This window comes from Magnolia sinica, chromosome 14 (assembly GCF_029962835.1).
Source record: "Magnolia sinica isolate HGM2019 chromosome 14, MsV1, whole genome shotgun sequence".
Classification (NCBI taxonomy): domain Eukaryota; kingdom Viridiplantae; phylum Streptophyta; class Magnoliopsida; order Magnoliales; family Magnoliaceae; genus Magnolia; species Magnolia sinica.
Window position 1 is genome coordinate 6,855,975 of NC_080586.1, and position 27,302 is coordinate 6,883,276.

Sequence of the window (27,302 nt, forward strand, 5' to 3'; positions counted from 1 at the left end):
TTTGGTCCGGCTTATTTCTCTTAACTGACGGTACATGAGAGTAAGTGTTACAACCAAATATACGCAATCTCGAGTAATCTATCTGCTAACTACTTCAGACTTCCTCTAGAATTTTACAATCAATGGCTGTAAAAGTTGACCGATTCACTAAGTAACAAGCCGTATTAATGGCCTCAGTCCACAATTTCTTATCCAACCCAGCATTACTAGCTAATCATGCATCGGGCCCTCTACAAGAGAGTTTGATTCATCCACTTAGCCACACCGTTCTGCTCTAATATGCGGTGCATTATGTTGTGCCTCGTGATCCCCTCATCCTTATAATATTGATTAAATTCACCTGAAGTAAATTCTCTACCATTATTTGTCCTTAGTACCTTCACTTTTTTTTTCAACCATCACCTTCCATTGCTTAAAGTTGATGAAAATATTGGATTTAAGTTTCATAAAATAAACCCATACTTTTCTGAAATAGTTGTCAATGAACATGATGAACCATGGCAACCCTCCAGCAGAAACCACGGGCGCTAGCCTTCATACATCTGAATGCACATAGTCAATAACACTCTTACATACATGTTTTTCAAATTTAAAAGATAACCTTAAATGTGTACCATATATCGCATATACTTAAATTAAAAGATTTAAAAAATAGAATTAAACAACAGTAAAAAAGTACATTCATGCCCTACTCACTTATGTGGCCCAAACATGTATGCCACATACGTACATATGTGGAATTCGCTATAGATGCTACATCTACACCCAATGAAATACTCTCATTCAACCTGTAAAGGTTCCTACTCCTATGTGCCTTCATAACAATGAATTCCCCTTCTGAAACTTTAGGGACAATCAAAACCAGTGAATTTGCACCCAAGCTCCTCGAGTGCACCGAGAGATATCAAGCTCTTCCTCATACCAGGAACGTGTCTCACCTCAATCAAAGCACGCTCAATGCCACTAAACATCTTGATGCGCACTTATCCAACACTCGCTACATTACGGGCATTATCATTGCCCATAAATACTAGCCACCATCGTACTCTCTGTAACCGGCGAACCAACTCCGATGAGGAGTCATGTGATATGATGCCCTAGTATCCAAAATGATCTACTCATTCTTACGATCATTGTATAAGTGTCTGACCATCGACACTAACAACACATCACTTTTACTCACACCTACATCAAACTCATAAATGTTGGCCTCGTTGGAAGAAGCATTCAAGTCTCTTTTCTCGCCTTAAGATTTGTGCAATCTTTTTTATGTGCCCATACATCCCACAATTCCAGCACTTCAACTTTTCTTTATCTTTGCCCTTGGATTTGGACCTCGATCGAGAAGATCCATTGTCCTGCTCAAAATTCTATCTCCTCATAATCAATTCATCAGTAGAGGCACCCACGTCACTGCTTTTCTTTCTCATTGGGCTGAGATAACGATATTGATGCTAATGGTCGATCTACAGGGGCACAACGAGTCCTTGAATGACTCATACAAAACTGGGATAGAATTAAACATAATGCATTCCTGATCCTCATCCTTCATCGTTTCCTCCACATCCAGTAATTTACAAATTATCTTGTTAAAGTTACAAATGTGGACCTCAATATCAACCCACTTTGCCATCTTTAGATTGAACAACTGAAGCTTCAAGCACAAACAATTTTTAATAGATTTTTTTCACATAAATGTCCTCTAACTTCACCAATGTACTTGCTATATTTTTCTCTCATGACATTATAAAGGACATATTCTTTAAGCACAATTGGATAGAGGTTCTCACTTTCTTATCCATCTTGTTCCAGTAATTATTCATTTGTCATAGAATTCGGTCGCTTCTCAAGGATGGCTTCATCCAAACCTTACTGAACTAGGAGTTAATTATCTTGACCTTCCATAATTCAAAGTTATTTTCCTGTAATATTCTCAACATCAAACTTAGGATTAGAAGCCATTGATACTATGTTTTCAAATTCAATCTACGCCCCAATGTTAATCTTTGGTACGACTTGTTAGAGGATCGTGGAAGCACACATAGACGAATTAAGCAAAGTATTCCAATTGCACAATCAAGTCCAAAACAAAGACTCCAAATTTAACATGGAAAATCTTTTTCGAGAAAAACCCATAGCACAAAGCGACAGTAACGCACTGTAAAAGCATAAAATTACAAGAGAGAGATTACTCGATTTAAACAAGCCCCGAATCACCAAGCTATACCCTTAAAAACCATAGGAATGAATTAGAAAGCCTTAAGATACCCAATTACACCCATATATATAGCCTCTAGGAGAATCATAATCAAAATAGGAAAAAAAATCTATACTTACACAATTCTGTGTAACTCTACGTGACTGTTCGATGGCTTCGATAGATCGGTGATGGCATCGAAGACCCTCGATGTCATCAAACACAATACCAAAATGTTCTAGCCACTAGACATGAAAAATATGGATTTTTTGGATGGCACTTTGATAGCATCAAAATAAATTTGATGACATCGATCGAATTTTAAATTTCGATGACATCAAGTTCATTCGATGACATAAAAAAGTGAACCAAATTGTCCAGCAAGCTCTAAGCATTTTTCAAAGAAAATCCCGATGACATCTAACTAGCATTCGATGACATCGAAGGTCACCTTTGATGGCATTGAACGTCACTCGTTGACATTGAGCAGAACTGTATTTCACTTATATGAAAATCTTAATGCAGGGATTCGATGACATCGAATGAACTTCAATGGATTTTGACATTGTCTCTAATAATATATCTACAACCATCAATGTTCGATCGAAAGGCTTTTGTCAAGTAGATTTTCATTCAGGAAGTTCTCATCATCCTCACATGTCGAATAATTAAGGAAGAAGTCCACCATGTTAGAACCTTCCATGATAGGTCATTTTCCCTCATGTCGTTGTTCAGACACATTCGCCCTTGGCTTGATTAAGTTTACTACCAACCAAAATATATTATGATCTCTTCTGGCCTTTGCTCTCTAAGCTTTGAGGGAGGCCTGTTGCCTCCGCCAACAACATTTTTGAGTTCGCATCATTTCATCCATTAGCTTAGAAAACTTTGGATGGACAACTTTTGTCCATTGGTCCTATCTAACATTTGTTGGCTTAACTGTACTCTCTTGATTCTTAGAATTGTCCATCCTAATTAGTCCTTGTTAGTTGTTGTTGCCGGATCACTGTGTAGACGGCATGTTGGGTGATGGATAAGAGTGTTGGTGTGGCTGGTAAGTTTCTTTGTTTAGCCTTTACAGCTGTGATTGCTCTTTGACGACCTTCATGGCCATAAAGTTTCTGTAGTTGGCCTTAACGGCCTTGATAATTCTCCAATCGTCCTTTATTGCCATAATGATTCTTAATTCGACCTTTGTGGTTGTGGCAGTTCTCTATATGGTTCATTATACATAACATGTCGATGGATCATATCGAGTTTCTGATTGCACTAGTCACGTGACAAATATTTCGATGGATTTTTGAAAATGTCATAGGGGTTCCTCTCTATTCTCTTTTCCCCTGGTATTGTTATTGTCTTCGATCTTCTATAATAATCACTTAGTTCTCAAATAGCCGATTTTTAGGAGTCATGTCATCAGTTGTTGTATTCGGGTGTGCTAGCTTCCGTAAATCTACCATCATGGAAATGGATTGGTGTCAATCCCCATCCCTTTCTTTTCTCTATAGTAACCGTTGGGGAATTGCGGAAGCACATGGAGATGAACCAAGTAAAGTAATCCAATAGCAACAATCAAGACCAATCACAAAGATTCTGAATTTAATGTGGAAAAACCCTTTTGGGGAAAAAAATCATAGCACAAAGCGACAAATCTCACTATGAAAGAAGAAATTACAAGAGATAGAGAGAATACCTAATTCAAACAAGCCTCAAATCTCCCCTTATAAGCCCTTGAAAACCCTAGGAATGAAGTAGAAAGCAATGTGATATTCCCTAATCCCGTTTACACTCCTATATATAGCCTTAAGAAGAATCCTAAACAGAATAAAAAAGAAATCCTACAGATTTCCCGCAAAATCATAAATCTACGAAAATCTACGCGATAGTTCGATAGAACCTTTGATGGGACTTCGATGCATTGATAGACTGTCGATGGCATCGAACCCCTTTGATGTCATCGAACATATTACAAAAACATTCCAGCGATAAATCATAGATTTTTTGAATTTTTCCGATGGCATCAAATAGGCCTTCGATGTCATCGAAACTAACTTTGATGGTATTGATCCCTTCATTTTTATAGTATTGATTATATTCCGTAAGTAAATTCTCCACAGTTATCTATCTTTAAAACCTTCACCTTCTACCCTGATTGTTTTTCAACCATCGCCTTCCATTACTTGAAGTTAATGAAAACATCAGATTTATTTTTAAAAAATAAATCCACACTTTCCTGGAGTAGCCGTTAATGAATGTGACAAACCATGGCGACCCTCCGGTGGAAACCACGGGTGCTGGCCCCCATACAAAATGCACATAATCAATAACATCATTACTTGTTTACCCAATTTAAAAGATAACCTAGATTATTTACCACATATACAATGCTCGCATATATTTAAATCAGCACTCTTAAAAATTAGAATTAAACATCGGTCAAAAAGTACCTTCATGCCCCGCTCGCTCATATGGCTCAGACGCGCATGCCACATATGTGTAGACGTAGAATCTGCTATAGACGTTGTAGGTCCACCCAATGAAATGCTCCTAATTAACTTGTAAAGGTTTCCTGATCAACTTGTAAAGGTTTCTACTCCTCTGTGCTTTCATGACAACGAGAGCCCCTTTTGAAACTTTAAGGACTCTATTGAAATCGATGAATCTACACCTAAGTATCTCAAGTGCTCCAAGAGATATTAAGCTCTTACTCATATCAGGAATGTGTCTAACCTCGATCAAGGTATGCTCCATACCATCAAACATCTTGATGCATATCGATCCAATGCCCATAACATTACAGGCATTATCATTGCCCATAAATACTTGGCCACCATTGCATTCTCTGTAACTGGTGAACCAACTCCGATGAGAAGTCATGTGATATGATGCCCCAGTATCCAAAATCCACTCGTCCCTACGATCATCATATAAGTGTCCGACCATAGATACTAATAACACACCACTTTCACTCGTACCTTCATGACTCAGCAGTGATAGCCTCCCTGGAAGAAGCCTCTGAATTCCCTTTTCTTGCTTTATGATATGTAAAATCTTTCTTCATGTGCCCAACCATTCCACAGTTCTAACACTTCAACTTTCCCTTGCCCTTACTCTTGGATTTGGATCTCGATTAAGAAGATCCAATGTCCCCCTTAGAATTCTGCCCCCTCGTAACCAATGCACCAATAGAGGCACCCATGTCACCGCTTTTCTTTCTCATCGCCTTTCCCTAAAGGGCTACGATAATGGTATTAACACTAAGGGTCGATCTACTGGTGCACAACGAGTCCTTAAATGACTCATACGAAGTTAGGAGAGAATTCATTAGGATATATGCCAGATCCTCATCTTTAATCGTTTCCTCCACATCTAACAATTTGTAAATTATCTAATTAAAGTTGCTTATGTGGGCCTCAACATCACCTCCCTCTATGACGCAAGGATGAATATGATGAGGTCAATCACCGTATTACTCAAGGATAACTACTCTGAATCCATGGAGAATTCAATTTTTGATTGATTCTTGAAATAAACGAGCTTAAAACCATTTAAATAGGGATACCAAGCATTGAGAGAGAAATCAGAAGCAAACTACAACTAAAACTCCTAGAAAATTTTAACTTACTATAAATAGTAAATTTAGTTTTTTTAGTAGGTTTCCTATTTGGCTTAACCATGTTATTCTCCTAATTATTCTAAGCACTTTTCATGTTGGACACAACTCCTAAAGTCCAACGGATGAAGAGTTATAATCAAACTAAAACTTACTATTTATAGTAAAAACGGAATTAAATATCGAATTCAGCCGTCGATATGATGGAATCTTGCAAATTCGGCATGGGTAACCTAGCATAGTGGGGTTGGTTGGCTAAAGTAGCTCGTCTTACCCCAAAATCATATATGGTACGTCAAGTAACTCATTCCGGTTTGCAAGATATGCCTGTTTTAAGGTTTTGACAGTCTTAATGACTTTTGCCTATGTTCAGGCCTTCTCGAATCCATCTTGGACATAAAAGTGTTCATTACCTGCTCTGCATCAGTCCCCTCCACTTTAAAAGAAATAATCCTCGAGTTCTTGTACTGCTTCGGTTCATGATACTCGGTCTAGTGCACCGTAATTATATCAGGATCAAAAGTTACGATCAATTTACAGTCCACCTTCTTTTGGTCCAACCATGCTAGGAATGTATCTGTGGCACGTTCTACATCAAACCCCTCCGCTTGGAAAAAAACTCGTCCTCGAGTTATTCAAGGGATTTAATTCATAATTCTAAGATAACTTTTGATGTCAATGTTTATTAGCCCTTTTCTTATTCTTGACATTAGGCTCTTGAGTTGACACAATAGATGTACTCATGCTCTCCTTGACTTGGCTAATATGGATCAATTCCTTCACTTTTGCCTTCAAGATCTTTTGGGGTGAAATTAGCGCATTCGCGATATGGTTGAGGGTCACCTACAGCCCTTGCATGGTCAACTGACTCTCTTGGTGGAAAGCATCCATTCTTTCTAAAAAATAATAAATCCCCGGATCACTGTCGACAGGATTTTTGTGTATACCTTCGTTGTTTGCCATCGGCCCGAGGGGAGTCCTCGCTTTGATACCAATTGACACAGAGATGAACGTGATGAGGTCGATCACCGTCTTCCTCAAGGATAACTACTCCGAATCCACGGAGCTTCTCTGGACTCCTCACAGAGACTTCTCGAATCCACAAGGAAAGAAAGTAAGAAAATAGAAATAAATTCTAATAAATTCAAAATTTGATTGATTCCTAAAATAAACGAGTTTACAACCCTTTAAATAGGGATACCAAGTAATGAGAGAGAAATCAGAAGCAAACTATAACTAAAGCTCCTAGAAATTCGTAACTTACTATAAATAGTAAATTTAGTTTTTATAGTACGTTTCCTATGTGGCTTAACCATGTTATTCTCCTAATTATTCTAAGCACTTTTCATGTTGGACAACTCTTAAAGCCCAACAGATGAAGAGTTATAATCAAACTAAAACTTATTATTTGTAGTAAAAACGGAATTAAATATGGAATCTCGCAAATTTGGCAAGGGCAACCTGGCATAGCCAAGTTGGTTGGCTAAAGTAGCTCGTCCTACCCCAAAATCATATATGGTACGTCAAGTAACTCATTCCAATTTGCGAGATATGCCTATTTTAAAGTTCTGACGCTCTTGATGAGTTCTGCCTCTGATCGGGCCCTCTCTGATCCATCTTGGACATGAAAGTGTTTGCAACCCACTCTACATCACTCTATCATCGAACATAATACCAAAACATTCCAGTGATAAATTATGGATTTTCTGAATTTTTCTAATGACATCAAGCAAGCCTTCGATGTCATCGAAACTGACTTCAATGGCATTGAACAGCCTTCAATGGTATTAGGTAGGCCACCAAAGTGTTGAGCAATCAACATGAGAAAATATCGATATTTACGACGGTATCGAGCAGGACTTCGATGGCATCGAAGTTTACTCAATGGCATCGAACATGTCATCGACAGACCTGTTGATTTACAGATTTAAGACATTAACCAACAGTAACTTGAGTAGGCCTTTATCGATATTTTTCTGTATTAAGTTATTGAAAATCACACAATCATTTGTAGAGTGAGTCCATAAGCCATACCATTTGTAGAATTCACCCTTGTTCAATTCTTCAATCAAAGGTATCTTTTGATTCTCTGGCAACTTAATAATTTTTTTGTTAGGAGATGATAAAAGATTTTATTGGCTCTAGTAATATCAAAATTAGAATATTACTTCCTAAAATTGAAGGTAATTCTTTATGATATTCTGTCTAGGAGTGATTATTCCCTCTTGGACAAAGTTTCACAAAGGAATTGCTTTTTAGCCATGACTTGAGCCATATCCAATTTAAAGTTTAGATCTTGGTAAAAGGTCCTGAATGAAGAATTTTCTCTTTGCCCATCCTCTTAGAGAAGCCATTTGTACCCAGTCATAGGGGCTGAGAGTTCGAATAAACCCTTAAAGTCTTTCCGTCAGAACTTCTTTCGAAGCTCGATATCAAGACCATTTTGGGCCAATTTTACAACCTTAGCTTTCGACAAAGCCACCAAGCATCAATTTCTTGCCCTTTTAAATCGAGCAATATATTTCTCGATTGTTTCTCTTGATAATTGCCTTAGTTGAGATAAATCAGCCATCAATAATTCAATCTTAGTTCGGAAGAACTAAGTGCGAAATATCTCTTCCATATCCGGCCATGTATGGATTGAGTTTGGTGGTAGGTTTATGTACCACATAAAGGCCCTTCCCATTAGAGAGTTTTTTAAGAGCTTTAATTTTAGATAATTAAAATTAGGAATTTTATAGCTCCTCGGTACTTCAAACCTTTGATCAATCCAATCTTAAGATGGCTTTCAGTATGTAGGTCTATATATTGACCCGGTGGCCTTAGCATGGCTGGTCACTTCTAAAATTAAGTTAATTAGGTCATTAGGTCTTTATGACTAAATCAATAGGGCTCAACAAGCATGTTAGAAAATGGTGTTTGACAGGCAGCTAGATTTTAGTCCCATTCGGCATACCCGAAAATGGTGTTTGGCTCAAATTCAATTGTGCATGTTATGCGTGTGCCAGGTGTGCAGAGCCAGATGCAACTCAAATTGAACTGAATGCCTTTGATTGTAAACGTTGAAATATACAGAGAGACTAAATTTCAGATGGACTGGTTGTCTATTTAGCCACTGGTCGTGAAAGATTAGTTGATTTACAAAGGGGAAGGTTTGTCCTTTGGATAAGTTCTTTTTGTCTTTCGGTTAAAAGGGCTTCCAATTAAGCATGTGATTGTGACCGTAGTTCAACAATAAAACAAGAAAAAGAGAAGAGATAACTCGCCAAAAGTTGAACGTATCTTATTGATGATTCACAGTAAATACACTTTCAGTTACAGTCTCATTAGAGTTGCTTCTGTTTCCAGATCGTCCCTTTGATGGATCTTTTCCATCAACTGCAGGTGCGTCTCCTTGGGTGGTGGCAGTCTCTGTTTTTTTTTTTGCTTGGAGATCCCTTGTTCTCATCCTCGATAAGTCTTTCGCTTATGAGTTATGGTTTTGATTGTTGCCCTTTAGGAAGGATTTTTCCCTTTTGGGTTTTCTTATATAATAGGTGAGGGCCGATGATATCCTTTGGTTGGTCCCACGCGAATGGATGTAAAGTCACTTTTTTTTCTTTTTTTCTTTTTTTCTTTTTTTTTTGTGAATAATAAAATATAGAAGACCTTAGAATTAAAAAATAAAAATTTTTAAAAAAAAATTGGGGATAGATATGGCAGTCAATTCATTGATTAGAAAAATTAAGGATGTATCTAATACCAGATTATAAGATATAAATTCACAAAACGTAACAGAAGAAAAACACCTGGATCAATGAACGAAGGAAATACTTAGATGATAATATAAGTAAACTCGGTGAAGGCACGGATCCATGTCGCTTTCTTGAAAACTATTCACATCCTTTTGATGCACGGATGACTAATCTAAATCTCCCTCAACGAAAGTCTTTGAAAAACAACTTCTTGACACCAAGCGATTGATGCTCATAATACCTTCACCAATTCGAAAATAAATAAAAACAATGAGATTTTTTTATCAGTCAGAGAAGAAAACTTTTTTGGAAAATATGATTGCGTGGCTGCTTGATGCTTTATGTTTTTTTCCGAAATTACTATTTATAGTAATATAATGGCTGATGTGGGGTATACCTGTCGCTTATGTGTCAACCAACATAGATATCCGTTTTACAAATGGTTACAAATGATGCGATGAACCACCACATGTAATTGCAAAAGACTCGATCAGAGGGAAAAAAAAAACGAAAAAGAAAAAAGGAATCATGTAAACAGGCCCAAGCCCACAGACGTGCGTGGTTTATGACATAGCATTCACGATAATACAACATAAGCTTACCACATGCTTCTATATATAAACAAGAAAAAGTTCTTATTTCTCTCTAATATAAGACTATTCCCACAAATAAAAACTAAAGAGATTCAAATCTATGTTTATGGAACTTTCCATTTCTCTCTTTTGTTTTTATAACAAAAACAAAACCAGCAAACCAACACATACACCATATTATTTTATTTTATTTTATTTTATTTATTTATTTATTTTGCCATAGCAAGGTACAACACATACCGCATATAATAATTGACTCGTTTATTGGGCAGTCTGGTCCGTTCTAACCAGGTCAGCCCGTGACATCAAGCTAACATCATAAATTCTTTAAATAAAAATAACAACCAGTAAATTTTGAATTCCAAAGTTAACAGAAAATTGATATATCTTAATTAAAATTTTAAGCACCCATTTCTGGGGTGATTTCCTTCATTTCTCACCACAGGAGGCCACCCAACGGAGGTCGGTTGTCAAAAGAATAAGGCGATTTCCTCCACTTCACCAACGGCAAACAGTGAGAATGAAAAGCACACAGAGGAGAGCTCCTACACTGGGCCAGCAGCAAACATGGGGAACTTTATAATCTCTATCAAAAATGGACTGGATCGATGTTCTGAAATAGTTTCTCAAGTGGATTGGTCTAGCTATTCCATCTGTAAGGTCCCACGGAAACTTCGAGAAATAGATCCCAAGGCCTACACACCCCAGGTCATCAGCATTGGCCCAATCCACAAAGGCGCTGACCACCTGCAATACATGGAACTGTACAAGTGGTATTTCCTTCGCTCCAACCTCGACCGTACCAAGCATGATCTAGAGCTTTACATCAACGCCATCTTGAAACTCGTGGACCGAACACGCAAATTCTATGGGTGGTCCTCCATCAACCTCAACGATCAAGATCTCATCATGATGCTGCTGCTTGACTCTTCCTTTATCATCGAATTACTCTTGATGTGGACCCAAGGGCTCACAGGCAATGAGGGTAACCTGCTCTACACCGACCGTGTGTTACTCCCATCGATCCAAAGTGACATGTTGTTGTTCGAGAACCAAATCCCATTGTTCGTCCTGGACAGCTTGTTCCCGATCATTGTAGGACCATACTACAAAGGCGACTCAGTGAGTCAACTCGCTCTCGGCTTCTTCAACTCGGCCATACCTGGACGCATCAAGAATCAAGGGACTCCGAATACAGGAAATAAGGATGTGGATGGCCGGCATCTTCTCGATGTTATCCGGCAAAGCCTCATTCCATTACGATCCACACCGCCGATGTCGACGCCATCATCATCATCATCGCAACCCACTGATGCACTCGTGGATCATCGCCACCCCCATCTGATGATCCAATGCGTCTCCATGCTAAGTAACTCCGGTGTGAAGTTCAAGAAGAAGATGTTGAGCAAATTGACAGACATTGAATTCAAAGGAGGCGTTCTTGAGATCCCACCGTTGGTAGTGGATGACCACACCAAGCCCATCTTCCTCAACCTGATGGCCGTTGAGCAGTGCCACAGGGAATACAGCGATGAAATCAGTTCCTACATTGTTTTCATGGACGGGCTGATCAACAGCTCACGAGACGTTGCCTATCTACAACAGAAAGGTATTATCAACCACTGGCTAGGGAGTGATGAGGCCGTGGCCCAGCTCTTCAACGATCTTTGTCGAGAGATCAGTATTGATGACATCAATGGCTCTTATCTCTCCATCCTGTCAACCCAGTTGAATGATCATGTCTCGCGTAAGTGGCCCACTTGGAGGGCAATCTTGAAGCGTGAGTACTTCGGCCATCCATGGTCCACCATATCCGTCATAGCTGCTGTACTCGTCATTATCCTCACGCTGATACAGGCCTTTTATGCTATTCTAGCCTACCATGCTGGCCCCTCTTAGATGGTTTACCTGTTGGCGTATTTTTTTTTTAAAAAAAAGAGTGTTATCTAAGGTGTTTCTTTCACTTTTGTAGTAGAAACGTATGTCTCTCAACAAACATGGTAGGGAGAATGTATGAATTATTTATAAAGTTTTTTTTATTCGATGACCTTTTGAAAAATAATAAAGAAGCTTACATAATGTTCTAAGTCCGTACATAGACACAAGGCCAGCCTATAGGGCAGCTGAAAATCCAATTAATCAGGCACATGCACAGGTTTTTTTTTTTTCAAAAAAATGGGGACTAGGCCCATGTATCCAATTAATTGGGCACATGCACAGGTTACTCACGCACAAAGGGGTGAAAATCCAACACCATTGGGCTTAAGAATGTCCTTTTCTTTGTGTCTTGATTGGCTTGATTTTACTAAGGGGTCGTTGGCACCGTGGATTGAAGGAGATTGGAGGGGGTTTCAAATCCCCTTGGTTGTTTGGCAGCATAAAGTAGCTGGGGCCCTCTTTGAGGGGGTTTGTAATTAGGTGAGAGTTTGGATTACACCTAAAATCATTTCAATAGTTGCAGGTGTAACATGTGTGTCACTGTACACTATCATTCTATTGGGCACATGGCCCACTAATGATGACTGGCACCATCCAAACATTGTCCATGTAAATCAGCACCGTCCAAACATTGTCCAGCATTGTCCAAACATTGTCTATATTAATCAATGATTAAAAATCGTTGGTTAGTCACTCAGACATGATCTTGTGCTTGCGGTCCAACCGAGACTTGGAATTTCATCGTTTTCAATTAAAGCATATATTACAGCGGGCTTATCACAACCATAGTGTCAAAAATTATATATCTCACTAATTGGGGATATTAAAGTTGATTTAGTAATTAAATTCAAACCCCTATAAATATACCATGCATAGGTAATTTTGAATTAAAGTTGATTCACACTCCAGGGTGCCAAACACAGTGGGAGGATTGCCAATCCAGGGTGTTTCCAATCTTAGGGGTTCCGAATCCAGGGGGTTCCAAATCCATGCTCCCAAACAGGCCCTAAGACACTGTAACAAGCATATTAGAGTTACATTTTTCTTTTATGAAAAGTGGGATTTTTTTTCCCTTCGCAGTTTTTTACATACAACTGCATCCTCTCTCTCTCTCTCTCTCTCTCTCTCTCTATCTGTCGGGGGGCATATGAAAGTTGAGTTTTTTGTAGCTTATGCACATTGTGAATATATGAACGCACCCGCATAAGTGGTTTCCTTCATCTCTTCAGCTTTTCTGTGTTTGAGTTGATGTAATAGTTGGGGTGTTGAATTGACTTGAATAGAATAAAGCAGGCCAAATGATGCTTAGAATTTATGATAGGCTAAAAACCCTAAAATCACTTAGGTGTTAGGGAATCATAAGATTCTCAACTCAAGTGACTCCCATGGTTGGCCTATGACCATAGATTTTGAGTAAACTAACCTCGCTTCACAGAGCTAATGACTTGGGATAAGCAAAAGAAAAAGTAAACTAACCTTGTTTCACATTGCAAATAAAGGAAAAGGTAAACTAGCCTTGGTTCATAGGGTCTATAGCAATAAAGTAGGCAAAAGGAAAGGAAATAAAAAGTAGTGACTGTAAGTGTAATAGGAATGAGTGGAGTTGAATACAATCTGAGTCAAGATATGAGAAGAAAAGGTGAGGTTAAACACTATTTTTCTATGAAAGGGATGGTAGAATATCCTTGATAAATACTTTCTTCTGCTAACTAATTTTTCCCCTTTTTTTACATGAGTTAGGTAGCCTGATGGCAATGTCATGGAGTTTTTGAATTCTCTAGAACCTCGAACTCCCCTTGACCCCTTGAACCCTCTCCTTTAAGCCTCTCTCTCTCTCTCTCTCTCTCTCTCTCTCTCTACCTTTGTCTCTAAACACCACCTCTGCCCTTGAACACTCTACACTCTTCAGGATGACACCTGTTGTGCTATTTTTATAAACCCCACTATTGATCATTTCTATAAACTCCACAATCGGTCATTTTATGATCAACAGACAGATGTTAGACCTCAGTTTTATGTTTTTGCATCAAGTATGTGTTAGTTAGGTGCAAGTAAAAAAAGTTTAAAAGGCCTTTTTGGACCATTGGTCATTTTATGACTTAAAGTTTATTTTGTCTTTTTCTATATAAGATTTGTTGGACGTCGGGAATCCAAATCTTAAGGTATATTGACTGCAGGTCTGGTCGGGTGCCACAAGGCTTATCCCTACCCCATTGCCTTTTGAGTTGGAAGACCCATCGAAGTGAAGGGTCCAAATGTGGGGATCGATTTTCTCCCTAGCTTCTTTGGGCTCAATCAAGAGCTCGATGCTGGTGAACTCAGCAATGAAGTCGGCCACTACTTGACATTTGATAGCAGTTCGGGGTTGATACTCGATGTCGATTTCACCGAGCTCAATCGCTCACTTTGTCAGTCTTCCTGACACCTCTGGTTTCTGGAGTACTTGACGAATGGGTTGATTGGTCGGGACCACAATGGTGTGGACTTGGAAGTAGGGGCGGAAGCAGCGTGATGACACTATCAAAGCTAGCACGAGCTTTTCAATGTCGGGGTATCTAGTCTTGGCTTTGACCAGTGCATTACTAACGTAGTAGACGGGAAGTTGCTTGCCCCCGACCTCTCAAATCAGGGCCGAGCTAATTGCTATGGCGGAAACTACTAAGTAAAGTAGCAGCAGCTCTCCCTGTTTGGGCTTGAAAAGCAGAGGGAATGACCCTAGGTACCACTTGAGCAACTGGAAAGCTTGCTCATAGTTGTCTGTCAATGTCGGTTTTGCTTTACCCTTAAGTTGTTGAAAGAATGGAAAACAGTTGTCAGTAGCTCTAGTAACGAACCTGTTGAGGGTGACAGACTCTACCTGTGAGGCATTGAATTTCCTTTGTAGTTCTGGGCGAGCTCATGTTCAACAATGCTTGGATCTTTTCGAGATTTGCCTCAATCCCTCTCTAGTTGACCAGAAACTCGAAGAACTTTCCTGAGCTTACTCGAAAGGCACATTTGCTCGGGTTCAGCTTCATCTGGTACTTCTCTCATGATAGTAAACATCTCCTCGAGGTTAGTCACATGGTCCATGGCCTTGATGCTCTTGACCATCATGTCATCAGCATAGACCTTCACGGAGTGTCCGATTTGCTAGGGGAACATCTTATTGACAAGTCACTGATACGTCCCTCTGACGTTCTTCAGCCTAAAGGGCATAACTTTGTAGTAATAGATTCCCTTGTCGGTGATGAAAGTCATCTTCTACTTGTCGTGCAAGTGCATGGTGATCTGATTATAACCGAATAGTAGCTCTTTGACAAAAGTGGTAAGGTATGTCGGCATTGAAAGTTTCTTGACTCAGGTCATTGACTATAGCTCTTCGTGGCCCACCATGAAAGTTTTTTTACCCGGGCTGTTGATCTATAACTTATGTTTGGGCCGTTCATCTATAGCTCTCCGTGGCCCACCACGAAAGATGTAAGAACAGACTAGGTTTTCTAATTCCACGTGAGTCATGGAAGAAAAGGAGCTCCTCGACCTTCTTTGGCTAACATGTCTAAATGGTCCAGTTAAATCTAAAAAATCATTGGACTTGAGTGCAACAACTTGGTTCTTGTACTCGCCCATTAAAAATAAAAATAAAAATTTCTCGAAGTTCACTGATGGTGAGCCCCACCACACAAGTTGCTAATCCAACCCATAGGACGTCATGGTGGACCCCACAGAACTTCACAATGGTGTGCCTTTGTGTGCGTGCAGTGTTTGCATTTCTTTCACAACTGTTTTTTTTTCTCAAGTGGCCCACCTGATGATCGAACCAGCCCAAATTCAGGCCATTGCATGTTCCCAGAATTCTCACACATTTATCTGATGTGGGCATATGTGACTGCCGAATCATCACTCATGAATCACGTGTATATAGCTTCTTCCCTTCCATAATAAAAATTTTAAAAAATAAAAATAAATAAATAAAAAGGATTACATCCATTCGGGCGCACGTGCAAATATGAAGCACGCGCGTGACATCTCAACTTTTTATAAGGTTGAAAAACAATGCTAGATCATCTACCCGTAAAATTAAACAACTTCACCCTTCCGGTGGGCCGAAAGGTACAAAGTAAATCGACGGTTCAAATATATATTTTTTCTAACCCCTTATTTATTCTGATGCGTTGCAGCACACATGAGATGTGAAATGTCCTGATTTTTATGACAGATTATATAAATAGTGTAGCTCACCTCACATGTGTCACACTACTACACATGTTACCGAGGTGTGCATGTGTATGGCTCCCACAAGCGTTTGGAATCGGCAAACCTCTCCTTTCATTTGCATCCTTTGTTCCCTCCTCTTTCTCTGCTTCAATCCCTTTTGAAATGCATTTGGCCTAGTCTCAAACTCATGCCACTACAAGAAAACTAGCCTTTATCGGCGGTCAAAAACGCCGGCAAATACAGAAAACCGCTGGTAAATACTTTGCCCGTGGTCAGCTAACAGCCGGTAAAACCTCAGTCGGTAAAGGCTTTACTAGCGGTCAGAACCTTTACTGACGGTTGTGCTGACCGCTGCTACATTGTAAAAAGCTACAGATAAAATACATAGCTAAATATAAGTAGCCCACAGTACGATCGTAGCTACTGGTACCGTAGCCCTTTAAACTTTGCTGCGGTTAAATCCGTATCCAAGAGAAAATCTTTCTTATCAAAAAGTTTTTTAAAAAGAAACAAAGAAAAAAAAAGAAAAGGTGACCCACATGTATCCTAGTTTTTTTTTTTACCAGTCTAAACAGTCAGACAGTAATGACGGTTGTAGAGTGAATATGGGTGCAGAAATCTTGGGTTTTATCTAGTAACTTAAAAGAGCAAACCTGGCATTATTGATAATGAGATGAAGCTTCAAATCACAGAAGGTGCCCCTATTTACAACCAAATAGAATGTCATTAAGAAGTCTAAGATTGGTCTGTATTTTCCCAATTCCTTGTAGGATTCTATGCATGTTCAAAAAGCAAAAGACAAAAAATTTAGAAAATGAAAATGAAGACAACCAGCTGTCCGTCCATTTCAGTCATATTAAAATTTCATTGGTCTAAAATATTTCTGCAAAATGATAATAGCCTGGCAACAAATGTAACTGTATCAGCAACTTGATGAAGACCTAAATCATGCTGTTTAATATACTTCATCAATAGAAAAAGAAAAATAAAAAATCAGCAACTTACCTCAGTAATCAAGTAAAGATTTTCTTCTTGCAACACATCCTCAAAATTTGAAGACATCTATCCCACGAATTAGATATACCCTTTCATGATGAGCCATGGGCTTAAAAATGAGGCCAATCCACAACTTAAGTGAGCAACAACGTAAACAATGGTTAAGAGTAGATGCACATCCATTGAAACCTTTTTTTCTGTTTTTTTTTGTACAGTGGACCCAACGAGATGTGGTTTAAACATCTAGGCCATTCATTGTGACTTAGATAAGAGGTCACTTGGATAAGGGGTCACAACAGATTTTAGGCTATTTCAAAACTTAGGTGGGCTCCAACAAATGCTTTTAAATGTTTTAGGCATGATTTCTCATAATTTCATATGGAGAATCCAAAAAGAACCAACAACAAGAAGAAAACTTAATGTCTATGGAGAATCCAAAAAAATAAAAAAAATTTTACTAAAAGGTATGACATGAACTCTTACAACTTGCAGAGAATCCAATGACCGTACTGTCTACGGCCTTCTGAGGAGTTGGTGTTTCTTCCTGTTAAAAGAAAACAATCACAGTATAATAATCATCTTTCAGAAATTAGAACTCATATTTAAAAACCAGGAAATAGCAAACGACAAAAATACCCAATAGAAATTCCATGTTCATTTGATCAGTTCCATGCAATTTCACACACCCAATTCATCCAAAAAATCAGAAACATGACTTGTATGAATAACAGAAGCTCCTTCCATTCAATCAGTTCCATGGAATTCCATGAGTTCACCAAATACAATAACAGAATAACCATAATGATTTGAAGCAACCTGCATAAGATACCGAGAAATCAAAGCTTAAAAGAAAATACAGATTGGTAAAAATATAAATATACTAATGAAAACATGTGCACTTAGATCTGTCATAGCTGGGGATCAAACAATTTGCTTAGATTCAGTAAAAAATGACTATATACCATAACTGAGATGTTTGTCTCAGATGAAAAACAGACGAGAGTTAGTAGCAAAAACAGATGTTTGTCTCAGATGAAAAACAGATGAAAAACAGATGACAAAAATATGATTGCACTAGCATGTTCTGTCTCATTTCCAACTATTGGTAGCAAAATTATTCTAATGAAGCGGACAAAAATACCCCAAGATTCAGACGCAGCCTGATTAAGCAAGCAAGTCTTCTCAGTTCAGATAATTCGGCTATAATACTGACAAAATTGGGCAAAGAAATGTATTGAAAACCAAAACAGTTGATTGAGTTATTCTGGATGCGTGGCTTTGCTCCAATGGATGTTTATGATTTGGAGGGATGTTACTGCAATGTGCACGCTTCATGGAGTTTCATGAAGTGCTAACTACGACATCCCCATTGTACATGTGATTCATGTCTATGGTTATCAAGACTGTTGATATCATGGGCCATAGTCCACGAGTCAAGGCAACTAGAAACCCATTCATGACATATAGATGGAAGATTAACAAAAGTTTGTATAAAAAATGAGCACTTGTCTACATTCAATTGGAAAACCCAATAAAGATTGGGGCTATTGGATCATCCAAAAACAAAGTTCAGGAAACTGAAAAGATCTTTTAGTGCTGTGACTGCAAAAGAGACAAAGTGAATCAGCAAATATTCTTTGGCATTTTCAAAATCCCGTTGTCTAAAAGTCTCGGGCATGGTGCCAGATTTTTGCTCTCTTGTTTCTCCTCTCAAATGCCTTAGAGCTTCCAATCCCTTCCATTGATCAAGGCGAGAGCTCTGCCTTCCCATGAGAGATGTGCTCATCCATGCAGAGCTTTCTTTTTTTGGATGATGTCTCACTTAGCTCATTCCCACTCACTGAAAATTCCACAAAGACATGCCATGGTTTGCAAACTATACACAAGCACCTAGAAAGAAACAAAAATATAATATAATGCTTACTGCAGGAAAATACACTCACACACAAAAAATAAAAATAAATAAATAAATAAAAATAAAAATAGACCGCATTATTCTGATCTAGCTGTCTACACAAGTAAATTTGCCTGTATTGTACTACAGGCTGTCCACTTCTTTAAATGGACCATCTTTTTACCAAATGATATTCCAAACAATAAATATGGGTAAACTAACCACAGTTCAAGATCCATAAACAACAAATCAGCAAATAAACTTACAGAGATCAAGATATATAGGATCTCAAACATCTTTTATTCAAAGAAAGGCAAAATAAAATCTGATAAATCAATTTTAGGGGCATTAATCTCAATAATAACTAAGTAAAGAAATGGTAGGACATGTCTCAAACCTAAGAAAACGCATCCTCCATAAAGTCCAGTTTCAAAGTGAAGAAAAAAGACTCTAATAGCCACATATCCTCTCTTTTATATAGGATTTGCAGTTTTATTCCACAAAGCAACAATGTTAAATATATCAATATGAAGGTCGTTTCTTACTTGTTCCACTTTAATACCATTTTCACACCCAGCTCCAGCCATGACTATTTTAACTACTACTGCATCAACATCCGCCTTTCATATTGTGCACGAGATGGCAAACCTCATATAAAAAAATAAATAAAATGCCAATTACTGAAAATCCAAAAAACACAATGTTATACACTATTACATATAAATCTAAAATTGAAACCAGATTTTAAATCAAAATAAAACACCTGATAGCCAAATATAGAAAATCCCAAAATAAATAAATTAAAATTAATACCTCTTCGACCGCCTTCTCTCTCAAACGTTCTGATAACCTCGATGCCTTGATCTCCGCCTGCGCTTCCCCCAACTCCCGATCCTTATCTGCAGTTCAGGAAAACGCCATTTCAAATCACCCCCAAAAATCAAAGAAACCACCAAAAGCCACTGGGATCACAATTGCAATCCAGCCCACCTCTGACTTCATTCTCCAATTGATTCAACTCCACCTTGACCAGATCCGACCTGTGCAGCAGATTTATGAACTCATCTGCGTCGAGGCTGGGCCGGACCGATGTTCGCCTCCTTGACCCCTTGAACGATCCCGACACCGTCAGCTTCGGCGCATCCGTACTACCATTGTTCAGAGCTGTCAGGGAGAAGCCCTCGCTGCTGTCGCGGCGTCGCTGGGAAGATCGGCCATGAAGGATCCGAACAATCTCACATCCAAAAACCCTAGTCTTCAGTAACCCTGATTTTGAAAGAATTAGGGTTGAGAGAGAGAGAGAGAGAGAGAGAGAGAGAGAGAGAGATTTCTACGGTTAGGGTTAGGTTTACTGTTTTTGACTAGATGTTATTCCTCGATTTTGCAGCGGAGAGAGAGAAAGAGAGAGTCTTTTTCTCTTCATTTTAAAAGAGAGTAGATCGGGCGAGCGCGAATGAGGGCATCCCGTTTTTCATCTTAGAGCCCCTTCACCGGCTGACGGTAAAACTGGCTGTGGGCAAAGGATAACCCCAACCAACGGCTATGCCTATTTTTCTCGTAGTGTGCGCATGATATGTGTCACCCATTGTGGCCCGCTTCCAGAAATTTTTGGTCAATCGCAACTGTCCAAAATCTTGCCAATATTTTGGAAGGGCAACGATCAAAAGGATAATCCTGACAATTGATATTGAGAGTGAAAAGTAACCGTCCAAAATTTTCTGCTCAGCCACCTAATTAAACTAAGACATCAATGGAAAATTGTCCGTTTAGAATGAAATTTTCAACCATGGAACATCCGTAATAGATTCTAAATAATGGGCGGTTGTGATCGTTGAAACAACATCCCATGTGGGTCCTCATCCATGTAAGCGGATTGGCTGGTGTACCACACGCCACCGACCTGGCTGGTGTTGGTACGTGTCGTGCGTAGACAAGCGCCGACGTTCTTCGAGCTCCGAATTATACGGACGGTTCAAAGGAAATCAATGTTACATGGGCCTCACAATAATATATTTATTATATCCACACCGTTCATCCATTCGGTGAGATCATTTTATAGTGTGATTCCAAAAATGAATCATATCCAACGCTCAAGCGGACCACACCACAAATAGCAATTGGGACAAAAATTCTCACGGTTAACACATTTGTAGGGCCACTTTTATTTTCCATCAAATCTGTTCATAAGGTAACACAGACCGGATATGAAGAGGAAAAACAAATATCATATTTATTCAAAACTTTTGTGACCGAAAACAGGGTTTCAACGGTAGATGTTTAATTTCCCATTGCTTTTTGAAGTGTGGACCAATTGATTTATGTATCTTTCTTATTTTTAAGCTCAAGCGTAACCAGGAGCTCGTTAAATGGATGAACAGTTTGGATATAACACATACCTCATAATGAGAACCACATAATGTGGTTACGTCAACACATCAGCCAAGTACACCAACCACTACCCGCTCATGCATGGAAACGGATGGGCTCGTGTACCACACACCACCGATCTGGCTAGCGTGGGTAAGTGCCATTCGAAGGTGAGCGCTTACGCTCCTCGAGCTCCCAGTTGTACCAACGGTTCGAAGGAGAACGAAGTTTAATGGCCCAACAGTGATGTATTTCTTACGTCCACCACGTTTATTCATTTGGTGAGAATACTGTAGCACATGATCCCAAAAATGAGTTATGTGCAAAACTCAAGTGGGCCACACCAAAAAAATAATAATAGCAGAACAGCGATTCTCTGTTAAAATATTCATTGGGCCACTATAACAATTATTTTCATCTGATCTATTCATAAAGTCAAGTAAATCTGAACGAAAAGTAAAAATAATATCATATTGATTCAAAGCCTACGGGACTTCAAGAAGATTTCAATAGTAGACGTCCAATTCTTCATTGGTTTTTTCGGTGTAAGCCACGCGATTAGCCCGCCGAATGGAAGAATGATTCGACCATGACACATGCGGACGTAGATTAGCTACTGACAGGTTGAGTTGCGAGACTCGGTATTGAAGTGATGTCACCAAATTTGGTAGGTCCCACCATGATATATTTTGTATCCACACCATTCATCCATTTGGAGAGACCATTTTATGGGATGAACCAAAGAATGATTAAGATCTAAATCTCTAGTGGACCCCACCACAGAAAGTAGTAGAGAGAGTGATGCCCACCGTTAAAATCTTATAAGGGCCACGAATGTTTTCGATGAAGCTGATATTTGTTTTTTCCCTTCTTTAATGTATGTTTTAACTTATGAACAGGTTGGATCTCGAATAAACATCATGGTGGATATTAGGAAGGTTTCAACGGTGGGAATCACTCACTCCACTGTTTTCTGTGGTGGGGTCCACTAAAGCTTTGAATCTACCTCATTCTTTGGATCATGGGATAAAATGATCTCTCCAAAGGGATGGAGAGTGTGGATACAACACATACATCATGGTGGGACCCACAGAACTTAGTGACATCACTTCAGCCGCGAGTCTTGCTACTCAACCTGTCGGTAGCTAATCTGCGTCCGACACATGCCACCTGTAAAATCTAGTTACATCAACACACCAGCTAAGTCAGTGGTGTGTGATACATCAGCCAATTCGCTTTTCGCATGCAAAGGCATATAGTACTTTGAAGTGGATTCGCTAGTGTACCACACACCACCGACTACCTAGTGTGTACGTGCCGTGAGCGCCGACCCTTTATCTATGGAAGCGGATTGGCTGGTGTACCACACATCAGCTATATAGCTGCGGTAGGTACGCGTCGTGTGAAGACGAGCACTGATGCGAGCTCCAAGTTGTACGAACGGTTCAAAGGAGATCGAAGTTACATGGTCTCACAGTGATGTATTTATTATATCTATACTGTTCATCTATTTTTTGATCATTTTAGAGCATTATCCAAAAAATGAATCACATCCAGAGATCATCTGGACTACACCACAGATAGTAGTGGAGATAATGATTTTCATAGTTAAACAATTCATAAGGCCCACCATAACGTTTAATTTCCATTCAATTTGTTAATAAAGTTGCAAAGGCCTGAATTAAAGAGGAAAATCAAATTTCATAATGATCCAAAACTTCTATGACCCCAAAAAAGATTTCAATGGTAGACACTCAATCCCCCGCTAGTTTTTACAGTGTGGTCCATATGATAGTTAGATTTATCTTATTCTTTGTCTCAACCCTTAAGATGAGCTTGCGAAATGGATGGACGGTTTGGATATAACACATATCTCATATCCAGACCCATCAATCCAGCAGCCATACAGCCTATGTGAGGTACACAATCCAATCCGCTTCCTTATCTATTCGGTGAGTTCATTTTAGAATATGAACCTAAAAATGAGTCACATCCAAAGCTCAAGTGGGTTACACCACCAATAGAAGTAGGGACAAAGAATCGCATGGTTAAATCATTTCCATCCAATCTGTTGATAAGATCACACGGATCTGGATGAAGAGGAAAAATAAATATAATATTGATCCAAAACTTATGTGATCCCGAAAGGATTTCAATGGTAGAGGTTAAAGTCCCTCTGTTTTTTGTAGTGTGGTCCACTTGATAACTGGATCTGTCTTATTTTTCAGCTCAAGGATCACAACAAGATCCCCAAATGAACTGACGGTTTGGATATAACACATATCTTACGGTGGGACCTACATAACTTGTGACGTCAACACACAAGCCTGGTCGGTGGTTTGTAGTACACCAGCCAATCCGCTTCCTGGTACTTTACATTTATACCTCATCGTGACTTTATTATGCCCGAGTATCAAGTCATTCTTGGATGCCGATCACTTCAATCTCTTTTATCTGGCTATTTAATGGCAGCGTGAAGAAAATTTCAAGGGCACGTATATCAAAAGAGAGCGCGAGTAGAAAGTTCCATCTGTGAAGTGTAACTGCGACAGATCGAGGCCTCGTAAGCGTCTATTCTTTTTGTTTTCTCTAGTTACACTTTCTGCACCATATATGTACTTTCCTAATTTTAAGAGTTCATCTTGCTTGTGTGGGGAAAGGTTTTAAATCGGCATTGGGTGTTATATCGTTCACCACCAATGCAGCCCCTATTGCCTTCCATCAGCCTGTTTCGGGCCAATACATATATATCATGCACCGTTATAGATGGTACTTTGAACCTTGCTCATTATCAGTGGCATGTGTCACTACCCCATTTGAGTCCACATGCCCGCATGGTCCAATAATCATAACCGTGCACATAGTTTCAGTAAAGAATAAAGTGAATTCGGCATAAAAATAATATCAATTAACCAACTTCTCCCTTAGTTAAACAAGATTAATTAGGAGAGATCTCCATTCACATGTCAAGAGACGAAGCCTTTTTTTTTTTTTTTTTGTTCTCATTCATTGATATTTCAGAGATAACTCAATTGAGGCACCAAGAGAGGAGCTTTCTTAGTTATCATTTCGTTGCTACATATGGTACTGGATGGGCACACACATATATGGGTCATATTCTAGTACAAATGTTTTCACTATAGTTTAGTGCAAATGATGGGCCACATAGTGATGTATTCATGATGATCCACTCTGACCATCATGCACAGCATTCCTTGTTTTGTCATGGGTCCAAAAAATGCAAGCCATTTAATAATTGTTCACTCCCCAAGTATAGGTTTGTGATGTAGTAATAAACTCGGTAAGACCGAGGTCGAATTCACAGAGACTAAAACTTGTACGTGATCTGAAACTAAGTAGAACTAGAACTAGCAAAAAGATGTAATCTAAATTCAATAGAATTTAAGAAATATTTGTGGAATAATTATCTAAAACTTAAGGAATTCAGAGGAAGAAAACTAGGGATTCAGAGGATCCACTTGTAGAGATTAGAGAGATCTTATGCCTGCTTCAGAAATCATGAAAATTAATTAGACTTCATTTGATATAGTTTTCAAGAGGTGAAAGGTATATGAATTAGAATGGATTCCATCACCAAACCATGCCCAGGAGACAAAGTAAACAACAGAATTAAACTAATTACCAACCAACCAACAATGTACGAAAGTTAGGAAGGGTATTGTCATCCTACCATGCCCATGAGACAATGATGAACAATAGGGCTTCCTGACTTCATAAACATAAAAAGGGGAAAGAAATACTCAAAGCCATTGCAAACCCATTGTAATTTCAGTCACAACAGACCATTAAAGACTAAGAAAAATATTTCTTTAATAATCAACTAAATCAAATTCAGTTTATGAATTTTAAATTAAAGGCATAAAGTAGAATCTCTCATCTCACTACAGGCTTCACCTCTTAGCCCTAGCTAAGAGTTTTAGCCGCACATAGGCATGATGCGGCTGAATTTTAAAATAAAAAGAGAAAGAATAGAAGAAGAACCAGGTCTCTCTCTCTCTCAGCTCAAGTGCATCTCTGTCCAGCCCTGTCAAACTCCATGTCTAACATTCCACGTTGAAGACTTCCAAAACGAGCCCTCCTGCTGCCTCCAACTCCCTGTCAGAAAGCTTTCTTCTCTCTGGCTTCACATTCCATGCTCCCTACTTTCACGTCCCAACCAAGCCAAGCTCCTTTCCTTCCTTCCTTCCCCCCTCATGTCCTCCTTTCGTCTCTCTTTATATCCTTCAAAGGGCGGTGGAGAGGTTGAATTAGAGAACCGACGCTGCTGGAGTCCGTGAGGAAAACTTCGCAGCCAACAACTATAACTGTGTCGCAGAAACTGTTTACACAGCCACAGAAACAGCACCGACACTCCCACTTCCTTTGCTTTCTTTGCAAAGAAGCAACGTCCCTTGGGGAATATTTTGACGAGCTACACGATGGACGGTTTGGATCGTCCATCCGATCAAAGATAGTGGCCCACATGATTCCGGAACATCCAGAACTTGCGGACGCGTGAAACAGAGGCCTGCGAACGCCTCTTACGCTGTTCTGATGGTGGGGACCACTACGATTTTGTTTTGAGAAATCCACTCCGTCCATCGGATTCCTCTTAGAATTTCGGTTAGAAATGGATGCTTTTGGGTTGCTTTTGATGCGGTCCACCAGAATTTCTGCTTTGCCGTTCGTCTTGCGTTCGGATAGGTGAAATTAGATCCTCGCTGCTTCTTGAAAAGCTTCCACCTAGGTCTCGGTTAGTGGACCTGTAGAGTTCTGATGGACGGTCCAGATCTCCCATATGATGAATGCAAGTGGGCCACAAAACTTCCCAGCGGATGGCCTGCGTAACTATCTTGAAGAAGGAAGAAAGCTTCGGTCAGGGATTGGTTTGACCGAAGCTCTGTTACCGTGCACGGCTAGTGCAATAGTGCACGATGTACAGTCAACACAGGTGGGGTCTACGGTGATGATTCCGAGAAATCTACTCCGACCATCTGTTGTGTCACCTCATAAAATGGGGCGAGACCAACTTCGAAGCGTATCCAGATCTCAAGTGGGCCCCAAATCACACATTCATGGGCTGATCTGTCCATTGGACCACTTTCATGACGATCCAACTACTGAAATTTGACGTGTACGGTTTATTTAGGGTCATCAGGCCTCATATAAAGTTTGGAGCCAATCAGATGGTGGGAACCCCGTGATCTTGCATTCTGGCTGACTTTCAGGCCGCTTGAGCTTTAATTTCTCGATTTTCGCGGATCCCTGGCGTGTAATTCCGTCGATCTTGGTCTCCTAGGGTCCGTCGCTTGCCTTGGTGACTTCAGACTGTTAAATACATGCTTTTAGTACCCTTTCCCAGTCCAGGCTCATGAATACGCCCTTGCAACACAAACATGATTAAAATGGGTTATTAAACGGTACCATGTTCATAAATCCAGGTAATAACTGGGTCTGATATGCAATATTTGACCCTCAACACAACCCCCAACCAGCATCTTGCTAGTCCCGAGCAAGATATGCGAAGAGTAAGTTGAGAATTACAGAACAATTTCCATAAACTCGAGTGATTTTTGCAGAATAATCCAGATATGAGAATTCTCAGATTCATGAAGGTTGGCATTACTTTCTCCTGAAATCAAGTTCACAGTAAACTTCATAATCAAGCTCAAATATTAATCCATTAATTAGAATGATTCTAAATATTGAGTTTCATGAGTGTATAGTGTGATCTCAGCTTAACACCATTAAATTTCACTCCTCTATTTCAGGA

At 39.3% G+C, this 27,302-nt stretch overlaps 1 protein-coding gene and 1 long non-coding RNA gene across 3 annotated transcripts in view; one reads left to right on the plus strand and one right to left on the minus strand.

The window, feature by feature from the left end:
- Positions 1-12,036, plus strand: part of LOC131226008 (UPF0481 protein At3g47200-like) — a 31,413-nt gene extending 19,377 nt beyond the window's left edge. The window contains exons 3-4 of the mRNA XM_058221645.1: positions 9,126-9,194; positions 10,583-12,036. Of these exons, the coding sequence (XP_058077628.1) occupies positions 9,126-9,194; positions 10,583-12,036 (1,523 nt within the window). The remainder of the gene's footprint in view (positions 1-9,125; positions 9,195-10,582) is intronic.
- A 6,358-nt stretch (positions 12,037-18,394) lies between these two features.
- Positions 18,395-20,469, minus strand: LOC131225172 (uncharacterized). Of its 2 annotated transcripts, none has more exons than XR_009161223.1 (4): positions 20,153-20,469; positions 19,976-20,061; positions 19,708-19,810; positions 18,395-19,108 (listed from the first exon to the last, which is right to left on the minus strand). It is a non-coding gene; the product is annotated as an uncharacterized LOC131225172 (long non-coding RNA). The 2 variants fall into 2 exon arrangements; XR_009161222.1 differs by having other exon boundaries at positions 18,395-19,158.
- Between the last annotated feature and the right edge of the window lie 6,833 nt (positions 20,470-27,302).